Genomic DNA, 19,388 nt, shown 5'->3' on the forward strand with positions numbered 1-19,388 from the left:
CTGAAAGTTTAAGATTTTAAAATGTAGTGAATGTGTCAAAGTGCACTTTTGGCTACATAGTACACCTTGTATGTAAAAGAAGGCAAAACCAAACAAAACCCACAATTCCATTAGCATAATAACAGAATAACAGGCTGGTTGCTACTGGAGAACAATTTCAAATAAACAATTTGTTTATTTCAAACAAAGAATTTTAAAGTTTGGTTTATTTCATTGGCTTTCCCCAAGGAATTTTCACAGTATTTATCACCAAAGGGTTTGAATTCTGCTTCTTCCTTACTTCACATGAAAAAAAAAAAAGAATTAAACATAACTTTCTATGGATAGGCTATGATTTTACAGGTAGTATCAAGATATGAGTCACTTGAAATTTCTATGTATTAATACACTGCAGACTTAAAAATAAAAAATAAAGCATGGACTCAATGCCTTAGCCTAGCAAGTCCTGAAGTATTTCAAATTCTGAATTAAATTCACTTGTTCTTGTTTTTTATAATTAAGTAACATACAAGAGTCATTTTGAGCAAGAATTTTTCATTTTTTAATCATAGCTATTTACACAGAATCATTCTGTAAATCAAACTGCACTTTGGACATAACAGACCTTATTTCCAAACAAGGCAAAAATCAAACAAAACACCCATAACCTATTAGCATAGAAACAGGGGCCAGTGTCTTCTAGAAAACATGGGAGACGACTTCTAGAGCCATGTGTAGAAGAAAGCAGCTCTTTCACTGCTATGCTTCAACACATATCCAAACCATTACTAGAAGCCCAATGATACACTCAGAATTTCTTAACACTCTCTAGAATAGGATACATGTTTTCAAATGCTTCATAAATTGCAGAACGCTCTTTGGCACCTATAAAGAAATCAAAGTATATATAAACTTTAACATAACAGCACCAATATTTTTTAATGCTAAAATTGCATTTTGCCATGTTCAATTCTTGTTTCTTTTATTTTGGGAAATGATCTAGCTAAGCAGCCCAAGGAGGCCTCAGAACAGATCCATCTGTGTCTGCCTCCACAGTGCTGGGAGTACAAGGATGCCCAGTTTTGTGATGGTTTCAAGATGGCACCTTTTTAATTGTTCCCAGTAGGTGGCATTTCTAATAAAGGAAAAAACTGGAGAAGGAACACTATAGCCGTACAAACACATGCCTTAGGGTAGAGGTTCCTTTAGCATTTTCTCCACATGGATGTTGTCTTCAGTCATTCAGGGCTCAGTAGAAATATGGATGGACTGTACTGCAAGTGACCTAAGAGTGACATCTCCAGCATCCTGACCTAGCTACTGGCAAAATGACTGTCTTGGATCCATTCATTTCTAGTTAGTGTCCTGTTTTTATTGTTCTAGACTAGGTAAAGCCATTTAAGGAGATTCTAATTTTAACACATTGGAAGCAATCAGAAGGAAATTTATAGCATTTTAATTTTTGGATTTTAGGTGTCAGCAATTGTGAACTATAATATGACAAATGTGGGCATATAGCACTAAAAACAGATTAGATTCTCTCCCTTGAGATACGTCAGTCCCTATTCATCTCTCATCTCTCACCAACAAACATCACACTCTCCACCTTCAAATGTAGATAGGGGACAGCCTAGTAAGTGTTATGGATTTGTTCTTTTTATGTGAATGTGTGGCTTCAGCTAAACAGGAGTAAATATCTAGCGGGCAGAAAGCTAAGAAGAAAAGAGGTTAATGGAAGAAACAGTAGAAACTGTTAGCACCCAATGCATGCTTATATCTATTGCTTGGAAGGCTGAAGCAGGAGGGTCATGACTTCAAAGCCATCCTGAGTTACATAGCCAGCCCTGTTTAAAAGACAAGACAACAAGTAAACAAAACCAACAACCTATTGGTGTGTGAATAACTTGAAACATCTAAAGTCATAGGACCCTTCCTTAAGATATGTGGAGCTAGAAAGGAAGAAAGAAGGAAACCTGAGAGTGACTATGTGGCTTAGCTCTAGGCCTAAAGCGGGAGATAATTCAAAAGGAGGATCAACCAGAATGCAGTACCATGGATCTCAGTCAGAACTGCGTAATAGTGGCTTGCAGGCCACTGCAATAGTCAGAGAATCCGAGCATGCACACTGCGCCCGCTATAAGCGCACACGAATAGCGCTAGCGTCACATTCCTTACTTAGGCAAAACTGAAAACACAGTGCACACTCCCAAAGCAGTGAACCTCTCTCATCTTCCTGAAAAAACAGTCCAGAAAACAGAAAGAGAGGATCATAGCCCAAACTACAATCTCGAGGAACAACCAGTGAGGATTATAAATAACCAGATGGCTAGAGGCAGACGTAGAACACTCCCAACAAAAATCAGGACATAATGACCTCACCAGCAACCCCACAAAACAATGGACACTTCAATTCACTAGATATACAAGAAAACGACCTCAAAACTATGTTTCTCCAACTATTAGAAGCCCATAGAGATGAAATGAATAAAGCCCTCAGAGAAATAACCAAAGAAATCGAGACTAACCAAGAGGAAACAAATCGTGCTCTCAGAGAAATGACCACGAAAATTGAAGCAAACAGAGAAGAAATGCACAAAGCTCTCAAAGAAATGTCCACACAAATGAAGGCAAATAAAGAAGAAATAAACAAAGCTCTCATAGAAATACAGGCAATTATACCCAAAGAAGTAGAGGCACAATTAGTGATACATAGAGAGGAAACGAACAAAAAAATAGAAGCTATCATTGAAAAGCAGGAGTCCACATTCAAACAGATGAAGGAAATGGTGCAAGACAGGAAAACAGAATTAGAATCAATAAAGAAAACACAAATAGAGAAAAACCAGGAGCTGGAGAACATAGAGAAAAGATCAGGAACTACAAAGGTAAGCATCACCAACAGAATACAAGAGATGGAAGAAAGAATCTCAGGAGCCGAAGATACACTTGCGGAAATTGACACATCTCTCAAAGAAAAAATAAAATCAGAAAAGTTCCAAACACAAAACATCCAAGAAATCAAGGACACCATGAAAAGACAAAACCTAAGAATAATAGGAGTAGAAGAAAAAGAAGACAACAGGCTCAAAGGTCCGGAAAATATTTTCAAGAAAAGTATAGAAGAAAACTTTCCCAACTTAAAGAAGGAGATGGCCATAAACATACAAGAGGCCTACAGAACACCAAGTAGACTAGACCAGAAAAGAAATTCTTCACGTCACATCATAGTCAAAACACTGAACCTACAAAACAAAGAAAAAATTCTAAAAGCAGCAAGGGAAAAAGGCCAAGTAACATATGAAGGTAGACCTATCAGAATCACACCAGATTTCTCAACAGAAACTATGAAAGCCAGAAGGGCCTGGACAGAAATCATACAGTCCTTAAGGGACCACAGATTCCAACCCAGACTACTATACCCAGCAAAACTTTCAATCAACATAGATGGAGAATTCAAGATATTCCAAGACAAAACCAAATTTAAACAATATCTACATAGTAACCCAGCTCTACAGAAGTTACTAGAAGGGAAACTCCAAACCAAAGAAAACAACTACATAGAAGGAAACAGAGGAAATAGATAACTACACAACAAAAAAACCAAAAGAAGACAAGCAATGAAACTCAGTGACACTACCAACACCACATCTGAAGTAACAATTGTTGGTCACTAGTTTCTATCAACATCAACGGACTCAACTCCCCAATTAAAAGACACAGACTAACAGAATGGTTGCGGAAACAGGATCCATTATTCTGTTGCATCCAAGAAACACACCTATGCAACAAAGATAAACACTACCTCAGAGTAAAGGGCTGGAAAAATGTCTTTCAAGCAAATGGTTCCAGAAAACAAGCGGGAGTAGACATCCTAATATCTAATAAAATAGACTTTCAACCCAAGTTAATCAAAAAAGATAAGGACGGCCACTATATTCTCATCAAAGGAAAAATCCACCAAGAGGACATCACAATTTTGAATATCTATGCCCCAAATACAAGAGCACCTACATTCATAAATGAAATAATATTAAAGCTTAAATCACACATTGATCCTAAAACCCTAATAGTGGGAGACTTCAACACTCCACTCTCACCAAGGGACAGATCAACTAGACAGAAAACAAATAGGGAAATAAAAACACTTACAGAGACCCTAAATCAAATGGACCTAATAGACGTCTACAGATCTTTTCATCCAAACTCAAAAGAGTATACCTTCTTTTTAGCACCACATGGAACCTCCTCCAAAATAGACCATATAGTTGGTCATAAAGCAAGCCTCAACAGATACAAAAAGATTGAAATAACCCCTTGTATTCTATCTGACCACCATGGACTTAAGCTTGATCTCAACAACAACAGAAATAACAAACAGCCTACACGCACATGGAAACTGAACAACTTGTTACTCAACAACAGCTGGGTTAAGGAAGAAATAAAGAAAGAAATTAAAGACTTCCTAGAATTCAATGAAAATGAAGGCACAACATACCCAATTTATGGGACACATTGAAAGCAGTGCTCAGGGGAAAATTTATAGCACTAAGTGCCTGCAAGAAGAATTTCGTAACAGCACATACAAATAACTTAATGGCCCAACTGAAAACCCTAGAAAAAAAAGAAGCAGATATACCCAAGAGGAGCAGACAGCTGGAAATAATCAAACTTAAGGCTGAAATCAATCAATTAGAAACAAAACTATTCAAAGAATCAATGAAACAAAAAGCTGGTTCTTTGAGAAAATCAACAAGATAGACAAACCCTTAGCCAAACTAAATAAAAAGCAGAGAGAATCTATCCAAATCAACAAAATCAGAGATGAAAAGGGTGACATAACTACAGACACAGAGGAAATTCAAACAATCATTAGGTCATACTACAAAAGCCTATATGCCACAAAATTTGAAAACCTAAATGAAATGGACAATTTTCTTGATAGATTCCATCTTCCAACATTAAGTCAAAATCAGGTAGAAAGATTGAATAGCCCTATATCCCCCAAGGAAATTGAAGCAGTCATTCACAGTCTCCCCTCCAAAAAAAGCCCTAGGCCAGATAGTTTCAGCACGGAATTCTACCAGACCTTCAAAGAAGTGTTCACACCAATTCTCCTCAAAATATTCCACAAAATAGAAACAGAAGGTACATTACCAAACTCATTCTATGAAGCAACAGTCACCCTGATACCTAAACCACACAAAGACCCAACTAAAAAAGGGAACTTCAGACCTATCTCTCTTATGAACATTGACGCAAAAATACTCAATAAAATACTTGCAAACCGAATCCAAGAACACATCAAAGATATCATCCACCACGACCAAGTAGGCTTCATCCCAGGCATGCAAGGGTGGTTCAACATACGGAAATCCATCAAAGTAATCCACCACATAAACAAATGAAGGAGAAAAACCACATGATCATCTCCTTAGATGCTGAAAAAGTATTTGACAAAGTCCAACACCCATTCATGTTTAAAGTCTTGGAGAGATCAGGAATACAAGGCACATATCTAAACATAGTAAAGGCAATATACAGCAAGCCTATAGCCAACATCAAACTGAATGGAGAGAAACTTAAATCAATCCCACTGAAATCAGGGACAAGACAAGGCTGCCCACTCTCTCCCTACCTCTTCAACATAGTACTTGAAGTCCTAGCCAGAGCAATAAGACAACTAAAGGAGATCAAGGGGATACAAATCGGAAAGGAAGAGGTCAAAGTGTCACTATTCGCAGATGATATGATAGTATATATGAGCAAACCCAAAAATTCAACCAGAGAACTCCTCCAGCTGATAAACACCTTCAGCAAAGTGGCAGGATACAAAATCAACTCAAAAAAATCAGAAGCCCTCCTCTATACCAAAGACAAAAGGGCCGAGAAAGAAATGAGGGAAACAACACCCTTCACAATAGCCACTAATAACATAAAGTACCTTGGGGTGACACTAACCAAGCAAGTGAAAGACCTGTTTGAGAAAAACTTCAAGTCTCTGAAGAAACAAATTGAAGAAGATCTCAGAAGATGGAAAGATCTCCCGTGCTCATGGATTGGTAGGATTAACATTGTGAAAATGGCCATCCTGCCAAAAGCAATCTGCAGATTCAATGCAATTCCCATCAAAATACCAACTCAATTCTTTAGAGACCTTGAAAAAAAAGATTCTCAGCTTCATATGGAGAAACAAAAAACCCAGAATCTCCAAAACAATCCTGTACAACAACAGATCATCTGGAGGTATCTCTATCCCCGATCTCAAGTTGTACTACAGAGCAATAGTAATAAAAACTGCATGGTATTGGTATAGAAACAGAAAGGAGGATCAATGGAACCGCATAGAAGACCCAGAAATAAACCCACACACCTATGAATACTCGATTTTTGACAAAGCAGCCAAAACCATTCAATGGAAAAAAGACAGCATCTTCAACAAATGGTGCTGGTCCAACTGGACGTCCACATGCAGAAAAATGAAAATAGATCTATATTTATCACCGTGCACAAAACTAAAGTCCAAGTGGATCAAAGATAAACATAAAACCAGATACTCTAAATCTGTTAGAAGAAAAAGTGGGGAACAGCCTAGAACTCATTGGCACAGGAGACAACTTCCTGAACAGAACACCAACAGCACAGGCTCTAAGAGCAACAATCAATAAATGGGACCTCATGAAACTGAAAAGCTTCTGTAAAGCAAAGGACACTGTCATCAAAACAAAACGCCTGCCTACAGATTGGGAAAGAATCTTCACCAACCCTTTATCTGACAAAGGACTCATATCCAGTATATACAAAGAACTAAAGAAGCTGAAAAGCAGCAAACCAAGTAATCCAATTAAAAAATGGGATACAGAGCTAAACAGAGAACTCTCTGTAGAGGAATATCGAATGGCAGAGAAACACTTAAAGAAATGCACATCCTCATTAGCCATCAGGGAAATCAAATCAAAATGACCCTGAGATATCACCTTACACCCATCAGAATGGCCAAGATGAAAAACTCAAGGGACAACACATGCTGGAGAGGTTGTGGAGAAAGGGGAACCCTCCTCCACTGCTGGTGGGAATGTAAACTGATACAACCACTCTGGAAAGCTATCTCACGCTTTCTAAGACAATTAGGAATAGTGCTTCCTCAAGACCCAGCTATACCACTGCTAGGTATATACCCAAACTTTGCTCAAGTACACAAAAGGGATATTTGCTCAACCATGTTTATAGCAGCATTATTTGTAATAGCCAGAACCTGGAAACAACCCAGATGTCCATCAACGGAGGAATGGGTACAGAAATTGTGGTATTTTTACACAATGGAATACTACTCAGCAATCAAAAAGGAGGAAATCATGAAATTTGCAGGCAAATGGTGGGATCTAGAAAAGATCATCCTGAGTGAAATATCCCAGAAGGAGAAAGACAAACACGGTATATACTCACTTATATAGACCTATAAGATATGATAAACATAATGAAATCTATACACCTAAAAAAGACTATCAAGAGAGCGGACATGGGTTAAGATTATCAATCCTCGTTTAGAAAGACAGGTGGGATGCGCATTGAACATAGGACAGGAGTCTACTGAGTGCATTTGAAAGATTCTAACTAGCAGTGTTTTCAAAGCAAAGACGCATGACCAAACCTTTGGCAGAGTACAGGGAATCATAAGAAAGAAGGGGAGTTAGTCTGATGAGGAAAGAATAGGAGCTCCACAAGGACCAAATATATCTGGGCACAGGGTCTTTTCTGAGACTGACATGCAACCAAGGACCATGTACGAATGTAACCTAGAACCTCTGCTCAGATGTAGCCTGTGGTAGCTCAGTAACTTAGAACCTCTGCTCAGATGTAGCCTGTGGTAGCTCAGTAACCAATTGGTTTCCCATAGTGAGAGGAACAAGGATTATTTCTAACAGGAACTCAATGACTGGCTCTTTGGCCTCCCCACCTCCCCAAGGGAGGAGCAGTCCTGTTAGGCCACAGAGGAGAGCTTTTCAGCCAGTCCTGAAGATACCTGATAAAACAGGATTGGATGAATGGGGAGGAGGTCTCCCCTATTAGTGGACTTGGCAAGGGGCACGGTGGAGATGAGGGAGGGAGGGAGGGACTGGGAGGGAATGAGGGATCGGGACACAGCTGGGATACAGAGTTAATAAAATGTAACTGATAAGAAAAAAATAAAATTCAAAAAAAAAAAAAGAAATTAGACAGCAACAAACCAAACAACCCAATTAAAAATAGAGTGCAGAGCTAAACAAAAAATTCTCGACAGAGGAATCTTTAGTGGCCAAGAAGCACTTAAAGAAATGTTCAAGATGCTTAGTCATCAGGGGAATGCAAAGTAAAACAACTCTGAGATTCCATCTAACACTCATCAGAATGGCTAAGATCAAAAACTCAAGCCCACAGTTCATTCTAGAGAGGTTTTGAAACAAGGGGAACCCTCCCCTCCATTGCTGGTGGAAGTGTAAACTTATAGAAACATTTTGGAAATCAATCTGGCAGTTTCTCAGAAAATTGGGAATTTCCTGAGAAAAATTTTTTCAACACCCAGCTATACCATTCCTGGGTATATACCCAAAAGATGTTCCATATCAAAAGGACACATGCTCAACTATGTTTATAGCAGTTTTATTTGTAATAGCCAGAAACTGGAAACAATCTAGATGTCCCTCAGCTAAAGAATAGATAGAGAAAATGTTGTATATTTACACAATGGAATCTCACTTGAACAGTGACATCATGAATTTTGCAGGCAAGTAGATGGAACTAGAAAAGATCATGTTGAGTTAGGTAACCTAGACCCAGAAAGACAAACATGCTATGTACTCACCTATAAGTTGATTTTAGCCATGAAGTCCAATAACTACAATCCACATACCCAAAGAAGCCAAGGAACAAGTAGGGTCCGAGGGAGGATGCTTCATTCTCACTGAGAAGGGGAATGTGGTAGATGGAGGGCGAGAACTGCATGGGGAGGGGAGGGGAGGGAAAGAGTAGGAGTGATCAAGTGTGGGAAGGATGGTGGGGGAGAGAACTGGAATCAGTTGGGGGATATCTCTGAAGCAAGCTAGAAGTCTAAGACAGTGGAAAATCCCAGGAATCTATGAGGATGATCCTCGCTAAGACTCTTAGGACCAGGGTTTATAGAACATGAAAAGTGCCTCCTATAACCAGGCAAGACTTTCAATGGAGGGATGAGTATACCATCATAAACACAAAACCTTCCATCCACAATTTTCTCTGACTTGTAAAGGTACAGTGATAAAGAGACAGCAGAAAGTGAGGGAATAGCCAATGAATGACTGGCCCAAATTGAGTTTCATGCCATGAAAGAGAGCCCACCATGACAATAATAATATCCACTCTACTTGCAGACAGGAGGCTATCATAAATGTCATCTTAGAGGCTTCATCAAACAGTTGATGAAAACTGATGCAAGACCTAAACATTAGGTGGAGCTTGGAGAATCTTATGAAAGAGTGAGAGGAGGGATTGAAAGAACCAGAGAGGTCATGGACACCACACAAAAACTACAGAATCAACTAACCTGGGCCCATAGGAACTCACAGAAACTGAACTACCAACCAGAAAACACGGATGGGACAGACCTAGGCCCCTTACACTTAAGTAACAGATGTACAGCTTTGTCCTCATGTGGGACCTCTAACAGCAGGAGCAGGGGCTGTCTCTGACTCTGTTGCCTGCCTTTGGAACCCTTGCCCCTAACTGTACAGGCTTGATTAGCCTCAACAGAAAATGCACCCAGTCCTACTACAACTTGATATGCCAAGGCAGGTAGATATCCGTGGGAGGTCTCCCTTCTCTGAGAAGAAAGGGGGGGAGAGTAGAGGTAGGGTCTGGGAGGAGAGGAGAGAGGGGAAGTTCCAATTAGGATGTAAAGTAAATAAATAAATTACTTAATGAAAAAACAAACACGAAGAGCATACCACCTGGAGACTCCTGAGAAACAGAAACCCTGCTGGTATTTTACATCATAGAAAAAAAAAAGATTTCTGATACAAAATAATGTACATTTTCCTCATTTTATAAATGATAGAATCAAGGACCAAGAAATTGAAGTTACCTAATCATAAAGCAGCTACTGTGAGGAAGACGTGGAGCCAGTGTTCCATCCTTTACACTGAAAACCATCAACTGAGTGCCACTTGTGTGCATTCCCATGTGTTAAAACAAGATTTTGTAACATTAGTATTAGTTCTGGTGCTGGGGAGCAGGCCCAGGCTCTTTTACATTCTTATATTTATGGTTGTGAGGCTAACCTTTAACGGCTGAGCCATCTCTGCAGCCCTGGTCTTTTACATTCTAAGCAAACACTTTTCCCTCTGACTGTGGCCCAGACCTCATCCAACATTTCCTTAGTGAAGTATGGACATCAAAGGAAAACTTAGTCTTATAGTCTAGTTAACATCAATAATGAGTGCCCATATGTTATAGCAGCATCCCCAACTAGGTGACTCTGGCATTTTAAGTAAAGCTTACCAAGCCTTTCCTATGTACCTCAAAGACTGCCTCTTTGATATACACACTCTTTCTAACCCTGGCCATAAGGTAGCAAGACTTGGCCTGGTGTACTGAGAAAGGGCTGGCTTCGAAATTGGGTAAGAGCTCAAATGTCAGCTCTACCACTAAATAACTTTGCAATCATAAGCATCTCATCTGACCTCCAAGTTTCAGTTTCCTTACCAGCAAGACATCAGTCTCTCTCACAGAAAAGTGGGAAAGCTAAATGCACTACCATTTTGTGAAGTCTTTTGAAAAACCATACCATTTTACAAATACATAGACCGGTTTATTGTCCTTGAAGAGCATCAGACAGAATTAGGGGCATCGGATGGTTGGCCTAAGTACATATGGCATAACTTCTGGTTCCCTAAGATTCAGTGCAACATAATTCCACAGTGTTAGATTGCTTCCAGATGGCTATTTGCATCCTAATACAGTACATGTACTTGCTAGGTACTTACACTTAAGAGTCTGCCATTTGAACACCAGATTCATGAATTCATCTCCATATCTTAGCAACAGACACACCAACTACGAATACAATGACTTGAATTAGCCAAGTTGTGTGTGTGGTGGGGTCTTGCTCGGTATACCTGGTTGGTGGCCTAGAGCTATACAGATCAGGCAGAAGTTTGCCTACTTCTGCTACCCAAGTGCCTGGATTAAAGGCAAGTGCCACCATACCCAGACTTTTTAAAATGCTGCTGGAAATTTGGTTAAACATGTTCAGATAAACTGTTTGGAAGGAAAGTTTGATGCAGGAGAATATATAGTAGAGGCCTTTAAAATACCTTGATAATTTATGCTAAGAACTTTGAAAACAGTAATATGCTTAAACCAAAGTTTGACTTCTAAGCACTTACACTAATAATTCTCAAACAAAGTAGTCAAATGCTTGTTCAATTTATAAGTAACAAGCACAAAGGAAAACAGAAGTGTCTGCAATGGGAAGCCGTGTTTTATACAGTAGCCTGATAGAGTAGAAGTCAGGAAGTGTAGGGCAGCTCCAAAAGCCAGTGTACTGACTATATTTGTCAGCTTGTGACCCAAGAACGACCTGTACATTAAGTGATTTGAGAGGAAATAAAAGAGTACTTTTATGTGACATTTTTAATCATAGGCAAATAATTCCCAAGCCAAACCCTCTATATGATGCTAGTTCCAGCAGGGAATATTGGGGCCATAAAGTTTAAATATTTAGCGTTTGGTCCTTTACAGAGAATATGCCAATGCCTGCATTAGAACATTGTGCAGCTTTATTAAAAGCCTTCTTGAAGAGATTGAAGTAGCAAGTTAGGTTGCGTGTGTGATAATGGCTAATATAAAGCAGGATGGCAAGTTAAAAATACACATCAAGCAATAGGAATTTTAAGAATTGAGATCTGAAGGTAATGTCATTTTTCCTTTATTTTTCTTTTCCCCAGGATAGCAAAACCTCATTGTTATGGAGGAAACGCCTTCCTACATGTACACCTGAACGCCAGAAGAGGGCACCAGCTTTCACTACAGATGGTTGTGAGCCACCAGAACTCAGGACCTCTGGAAGAGCAAACAGCACTCTTAATGTCTGAGCCATCTCTCCAGCCCAGAAAACACCTTCATACATGTAGCACATACGTAGCATACATGTAGCTTTCCATGTTATGGAGTGAGATAGTAACTTTATAACTTACCTGTCAACACAACTTTTCCAGATGTAAAAATGAGCAACACAACCTGTGGTTTTACCATCTTATAAATAAGGCCAGGGAACAGCTCAGGTTCATAGCTGTTGACACAAAAAGTGATAAATAGCACTACTATTCACTACTATTCCAGAACATTCAAGTTCCCACATATCAAACTTCATCGCACAGCTGTAAACAAGTGCCATTTTACTAAAAACTTTTGAGCTATCTCAGTAAGAGTGGTGTCTTGAGTGCAGACTTTTCTTCATGCTAGGATTAAATCTAAAACCTCACACATTTAGGCAAGTGCTGTGACACTGGGATACAATCCTAGCCCTGAGTGTAAACACTTAAAACATTCAAAACTGAGTTTTTGGTTGATCCAAATCTGGTGGTTCATACCTGTAATCCCAGCACAATGGAGGCCAAGGGAGGATTGAAAATTTAGAATAAGTCTGGGCTACATAGTGAAACAGGCTTAAAAATGATTAAATTTTATCTGTTTCTTTCTTTCCTTCCTTTTTCTTATTTTTCAGTTTTTGGAGATAGGTTTCTCTGTATAGCCTTGGCTGTCTTATGTTCACATTGTAGACCAGGCTGTCCTTGAACTCACAGAGATTCTTCTGCCTCTGCCTCTGCCTCTGCCTCTGCCTCTGCCTCCCTGAGTGCTGGGGTTACCAGTGTCTTCCGGTATGTTTCCAAGACTGGTCTAGCACTCGCTATGCATAGCCCAGGCTGCCCTTGCACTTGTAGCCTTCCTGCCTCAGCTTCCTGAGTACTAGGACCAGCTTAAGAGATAACTTCTGATTATTGTTTCTCCCATTTATAAGCCATCCTAGATGAAGAGGAACTGAGATTAACATTCAGCATCAGATTTGATACTTGAAGATCTTGTTAAACATTCTTCACCTTTTACCACTGAACTAAAGCTTGCCAGTAATAGTATATAAGCATTTTTAAAAGAATTTTCCAAGTTCCCAATAATAAGCACATTTTGTGTATATTAATAAATTGTAAAAAAATTAGCAAATAAAAATAAAAGTAGTTTAAGGCCACAGCTACTTGTAAACATGTGATTCACAGTGTGATTCTATAAGTAGGAAATCACTAAGATTTATTTGAAACATATGCTGGATCTCCATGGAGCAAAGGAAGGGCACAAAGCCACAGAAATGGTTGAGCTGTCCACCCCAGAGAAGTTGGTAGAGCAAGAGGAGGGTACAAAAATACAACTGTTCTCAAAGTAACAGCTCAAGGAGAATAGGTGTAAGAAAAACAAGGCGTGAAAACCGGTACATCAGGAATAACCTTAACCTTTGTACAAAGAGAATGAACACACTGACAAGTGCCTGCGGTTCTTCAACCAATAAAACTGTAGAAGCCATTGCTGGAAACAGAAAAGTGACCACAGCAAGATTATCGTCATAAAGCATATGAAGGTCAGTTCCAAAACCATGTTTCTAAAGTAACAAGCACAATGAATTCCTGATCAAAGATGTATTATTTATTTTGTGTATCACTGTAAATAAAAGAGAGCAGAGACCATCCAATAGAGAATGAATTTCAAACACCTGATGATTTTTTGTCCAGTTCAACCTTGAAGTGTCTTACAGTATCACTTCTCAGAAGTGCTTTCCTGACTCTTCATATCCACAGTAACACAAAGAGTCCCATAGCACACAGAACAGTCTTAGCTCCAAAGCGACTACCACAGTTGAAGACTAACATTGACAGTGTGTGTCTTTATTTTAGTCAGCATATTCCATGTGGACAAGGGACTAAGGCCACATAGGTGGCCAGGTGCACATCATCATCTACTACATAATACTCACCTGGATTTTAGACCCTTAGCAAGTATCTTATTAGCACATCTTTTTAGGTTAAAACTGAAGTGGTAATTCTCATAGAAAGCTATAAAGATCATTGTGACATAGATTGATAGAGAAGGTAGTGAGAGAGAGAGAGACTATGGTGGTGTAGCTCAGTGGTACAATACTTCCCAAAGACACATGAGGACATACTGGTGCATGCTTATTATAATCCTAGCAACTCAGGAGTGACACAGAAGAATTGCTATAGGGTGAGACCAGGCTGGATGACATAACCAGACCCGATTTCAAAACTTGATACAAAACTGGGACACACCTGTATTAGATGTTGAAATGCAAATTTTCAGACCCTAAACTACACTTGACCTGATGATCATGACTGGTAGGTGTCGTTTCACACAAGCTATGGATATGGAACAAAAGCTAAAAAGAACTCTCTCTGCTTAGAAAAGTCCCTAAGGCTCCCAAAGTGAACAATAATGCTGGCCTGATGGGGCAGTTCTGAGGGAGGCCAAAATGAGACTAGAAACAGATAGTCTCTGGAATGCAAAGTATACTTTCCAGCCAGACACAACAAAAGTAACTGTTTTGTGATAGTTCATAAACCCGGCTGGCTAGGAACACGAGCCTGGTGTAGGCCACTTCGAGAAGATAACAGCCAGGTTGCTGACTCTGATCTTGCCCTTTTGGCATTTTCATTTTTCAGAAAGTGAAAATGTTAACAAGTGACTTTTGCTGTCAACAGCACTCTCTCTGTATGTTGTTGAGAAAGGAAGTGAAAGAAGCCTGCACGGCCTGAAAGGAGGACCAGGAGTCTACCTCAGCCATGCTTTGAGTTGAGGTGGAGATCATTCCTGTGGTCTAAGAAGGGAGGCTGGAGACCCGTGGCTCGAGAATATGAATAAAACATCTATGTTCACATATTTAAAAATAGAGTATTACTAAGTCTATAAATGACCATAGCATGGAAAAGAAAACTCACCCAGAGGTAATATATATTGCATGAAGAAGTGAGGGAGCTATCTACAAAACTCAGACTTTTGAAAAATAAAAAAGCATAACAGATGTCATAACCACTCAATAAGCAAATTGTGTGTAAGAGGAAATAACACAATTAGGAGGAGGAAGAAAGTATTTTCCAAGCTAGATCTAGAAACGAACTATAGTTTGACAGTTAAGAAAAGTCCAGACTAACAGGAACCTAACACAGATGGCCTGAAAGACTCTACTGATTGAGGTATTACATCAGAGGATGAGATTCATAGTGCAGGGAATCATATGAAAGAAGGGGAAGACAGAGAGACCTGGAGGGGACAGGAGCTCCTAAAGGAGACCAACAGAGCCAAAGAACTGATCCTTGGGGGCCCTGAAGAGAATAATACCCCAACCCAGGACAATGCATGGAGAGGACCTAAAACCCCAGCTCATATGTAGCACATAGACTCAGTCTCCAAGTGGGGTTCCTAGTAAGGGGAGCAGGGCTGTCTTTGACATGAACTCAGTGGCAGGCTCTCTGATCACCACCCCCTGGGGGATGCAGCCTTGCTAGGCCACAGAGGAAGACAATGCAACCAGTCCTGATGAGACCTGATAGGCTAGGGCCAAATAGAAGGGAAGAAGGACCTTCCCTATCAGTGGACTAGGGGAGGGGCACGGGGGAAGAAGAAGAAGGGAGGGTAGGATTGGGAGGAGATGAGATAGGGGGCCATAGAAGAAATACAAATTGAATAAATTGTGATTAATAATAATAATAATAATAATAATAAGTCCAGACTAGTAGCTGGGCATGGTGGCACATCCTTTAATCTCAGCACTTGGGGAGGGAGAGGCAGGTGGCCAACCTGGTCTACAAAGTAAGATTCAGCATAGCCATGGCAGTTATAGAGAGAAACCCTATCTCAAAAAAAAAACAAAAAACAAAAAGAAGAAAAAAGGAAGAAAGGAAGGGAGGGAGGGAGGGAGGGAGGGAGGGAGGAAAGAAGGAAGGAAGGAAGGAAGGAAGGAAGGAAGGAAGGAAGGAAGGAAGGAAGGGTCCAGACATTTTGAATTTCTGTTGGGGTTAGGTCTGAAAAGAAAGCTAACAAAGCTCCTTTCCACTGTACCTTACCTACTTGAGTGAGCAGATTCAGCTCTTCCAAAGGTTGGGACAAGACTGAACTGATCAAGAGAAAGTAAAAGCACCTGTCATTCTATAGTAGGGCAGGCACTTTGGCCCATATGTATATTCAGGGATGGAGGGTGTGATCTCTGAAGCCTGAACTATCCTCTCTGAGGGCTGAGCTGAGGACAGGGAGTCACCCTGGCTGTGGAGATTAGGCTTAAAGAAGCAAAGAAGGCTAGAATGCTCCCTTAGGATAGCAATACTATAAATACTGCATTGTTGTGACAGTTACAACTACACAAAGATGCCCCCTCCCAAATAAACACATCAGGATAGGATCATACTCACAGGATATGCCCCAGCCATCTTTCCCCCATCCAATATTTCCCCCTCCAGCTATCATTCCCACCCCTTCACTTCTCCCACTGCCATTTCCAAAGCTACTTAGGCCTATTTTAAAAATCTAACCAGTTAGTGGATCTGGACATAGAGAGCTTCAGGCCAGCAGTACCAATGTTGGGTATGAACTTTGTAGGACTGAGTATCTCCTGATGGAGCCGCCCAATCAGAGATGTGGGCTAAAATGGCCCAAGTGATCACCATGCAAGTTTGCTGTGAGAACCACGCTTTCAAAGCACTGACACAGCATCATGATCCAGTCAGCCACCTGCCTCCTCCTATCTATCTATCTATCTATCTATCTATCTATCTATCTATCTATCATCTATCTATTTATTTATTGATTGATTTGGTAAATGGATACTTTCTCTGAACACTATCTTGTATAAGCAGCCTGAATTTTCTAACTTCTTAATAACCACCATACCTACTGAACTGCTGGTGGGTTAGTGCCAAAATCTCCAGCCTGATGGGAAATTTCACATCGCAGCTTCCAACCATGTTCTGAATTTTAAAATTGAGAAATCTGGCAGGGAACCCAAGCTTCTGCACCACACGAGCATACTTTCTTGCTGCTAGTCGAGACTCCTCTTCACTGGGGAGATGAAAATATGATTAAAGGCATTTTTGGTTGTTTTCTGAGATAGCCTGGCTCTTTGGTTCTTTAGGCTGCTGGGTAACTCCTGGCAATCTTCCTGCTTCATTTCCCAAGTGCTAAGATTACAGGGATGCATCACACACCTAGTTGACTAACAACATCTTATTCACTCTGACTCCTTTACTATTTCTATTACATGTGCATACTATGTTCATTTTTCAATGTACCTATGAGTCTGTAGGCTGCTATGTAGCTCAGTGAATTTACTTGCTTAACATGTGCAAGATGTGATCCTCAGAATTATAAAAATAAAAGAAAAATAAGTGAAGTTCCATGGGAAGGACCTTCCTTTCATACCTTTGTCTATAATGTCTTCCCAAGGATCTGATACAATGGACAATTTAGTTGTTGAACTGAACCAAACCTCAAAAACCTTGATTGGTCATCTCTTATCTAGAAAGTACTTTTGTTTTAGTTGTTTTAAATGTTATTTGAAAAACTAACTACTGCACCATTTCTCAAAGTGTGTACTCAGACCTAAAATCTTGTTTGAGGAGCCGTGACCAGGTTTGACGTCTGACACACAAGAGGCTCTTTATCTGGGGTCTAGCAAATTGCTGTCCATAGCCTTCAAAATGCTTTTGGTACTCATTGTAGCCTAAATGACCTGCTCTAAAAGTGTGTAAGCCATTAATATGGAAACAAAAAGAAGTATGAAGACATTAAAAAAATAATCACCAACACAAGGAAGAAAGATATGTGCCAAATGAGTGGCATAGACTTAGGTCTTTTTGAGACAAATTGTCAAAAACAAATTTAAATTTCTTAAAACTTGCCTAAGCATCTCAGCTTTCTCAAACAACTGCTCTGATTCATATTCGACACGAGGGAGAAATGTATCCAAACTTGTAGCTACATTCTTCTAAAGGCCCAGCTCAAATCCATGTCAGAATGTGAAGTCCTAAGAGCTGAGCCTGTAGTTTTCATTTGACATTGTTCCCCTGCCCCAACAACAATGACCAGAAGGGGCTGCTGGACAGCCTCACGCCTGGTGAGTGAATTATGTGAACAAAGTGCTCCTTGTGGTGACCCCATCTTTAAGTTGTAAATCAGCAGTTCCCTAAAGAAAAGCCAGGTTGCCTCGGCTTGCCTGGACAAAGGGAAGTGTTGTATTCTCTTCCCTCAATCCTTCACTGTTCTCTTCTATGAATGGTGTTCATGCACTTTATCCTTCTTGTTTCTCCCAACCCTTTTCTAACTCCTGATATTGCTTAACAAGGCCATGTCACAAGTTAGGAATGGAATAAAGACATTTAAAAAAGGAAGGCTTATTTCATTGTAAATTTCTCATACAGGTTCCTATTTTAACCACAATTCAAAGTGTGTGTGTGTGTGTGTGTGTGTGTGTGTGTGTGTGTGTATACAAACATTAGAAAACAGACTTAGGACCCTAATGTCTTATCATGGATATCTTATACTGAAAAAAAACTTATACCTGTTCAATCCAATTTATTTAAATATATACAGTTTTTAACAGCCACACTGACCAGTAGCTATCCCAATGGGCAGCAGAGGTACAGGGCACTTCCTTCAGATAGAATATGGTCCAGATCAGTAGTTCTCAACCTGTGAGTCATGAACCCTTTTGCAAAATTCTATCTACAAAAATATTTACATTATGATTCATAAAAGTAGCAAAATTAAAGTTCAGAAGTAGCTACAAAAATTGGCACAGCCATATCTAATGGGAACAGCAAAAATCATAAAGCAGCACAGCTGCTTGACAAAGATCCAGCAAAGCTGAGCCGAGTGATGCAATCGCTGTGCTGCAGTCTCCCACTCTTATTGCCTTGATCTCTACATGTCGCATGCGTGGGGGTCTTTTATTATTTGTACAACTTGGGGACATTCCATTGATGGAAATTTTTTAAAAATAATTTTTATTTTTATTTAGTGTGCATCAGTGTGAAGGTGTCAGATCCCTTGGAACTGGAGTTAGAGACAGTTGTGAGCTGCCATGTGGGTGCTAGGAATTGAACCCAGGTCTATTTGCAAGAGCAGACAGTACTCTTAACCACTGAGCCATCTCTCAAGCCCTGGAAATTTTCTTATGAATCATTTATGCATTCTCCCTGGAGTATTGATTGTCCCAAGAAATGTACTACCTCTCCCACTTTTAAGAGGATATCATCATCTGAGCCTACTTGAAGGTCTTTCTTATGCTATGGAGATTGTAATTCAAATAATTCCAGAGACTTCCTTATGAGGCTCTAACTCAAAGA

At 39.8% G+C, this 19,388-nt stretch overlaps 1 protein-coding gene across 1 annotated transcript in view; it reads right to left on the reverse strand.

Annotated features, from left to right (window-relative positions):
- Window positions 1–787: 787 nt before the first annotated feature.
- Tbpl2 (TATA-box binding protein like 2) overlaps window positions 788–19,388 on the reverse strand; it is a 28,635-nt gene continuing 10,034 nt past the window's right edge. The window contains exons 5-7 of the mRNA XM_055599759.1: window positions 16,936–17,103; window positions 12,186–12,280; window positions 788–864 (exon numbers count right to left, since the gene is read on the reverse strand). Coding sequence (XP_055455734.1) covers window positions 788–864; window positions 12,186–12,280; window positions 16,936–17,103 — 340 coding nt within the window. The remainder of the gene's footprint in view (window positions 865–12,185; window positions 12,281–16,935; window positions 17,104–19,388) is intronic.

This window comes from Psammomys obesus, unplaced genomic scaffold, assembly GCF_907164565.1.
Source record: "Psammomys obesus unplaced genomic scaffold, mPsaObe1.curated_primary_1811, whole genome shotgun sequence".
In the NCBI taxonomy this organism is placed as follows: domain Eukaryota; kingdom Metazoa; phylum Chordata; class Mammalia; order Rodentia; family Muridae; genus Psammomys; species Psammomys obesus.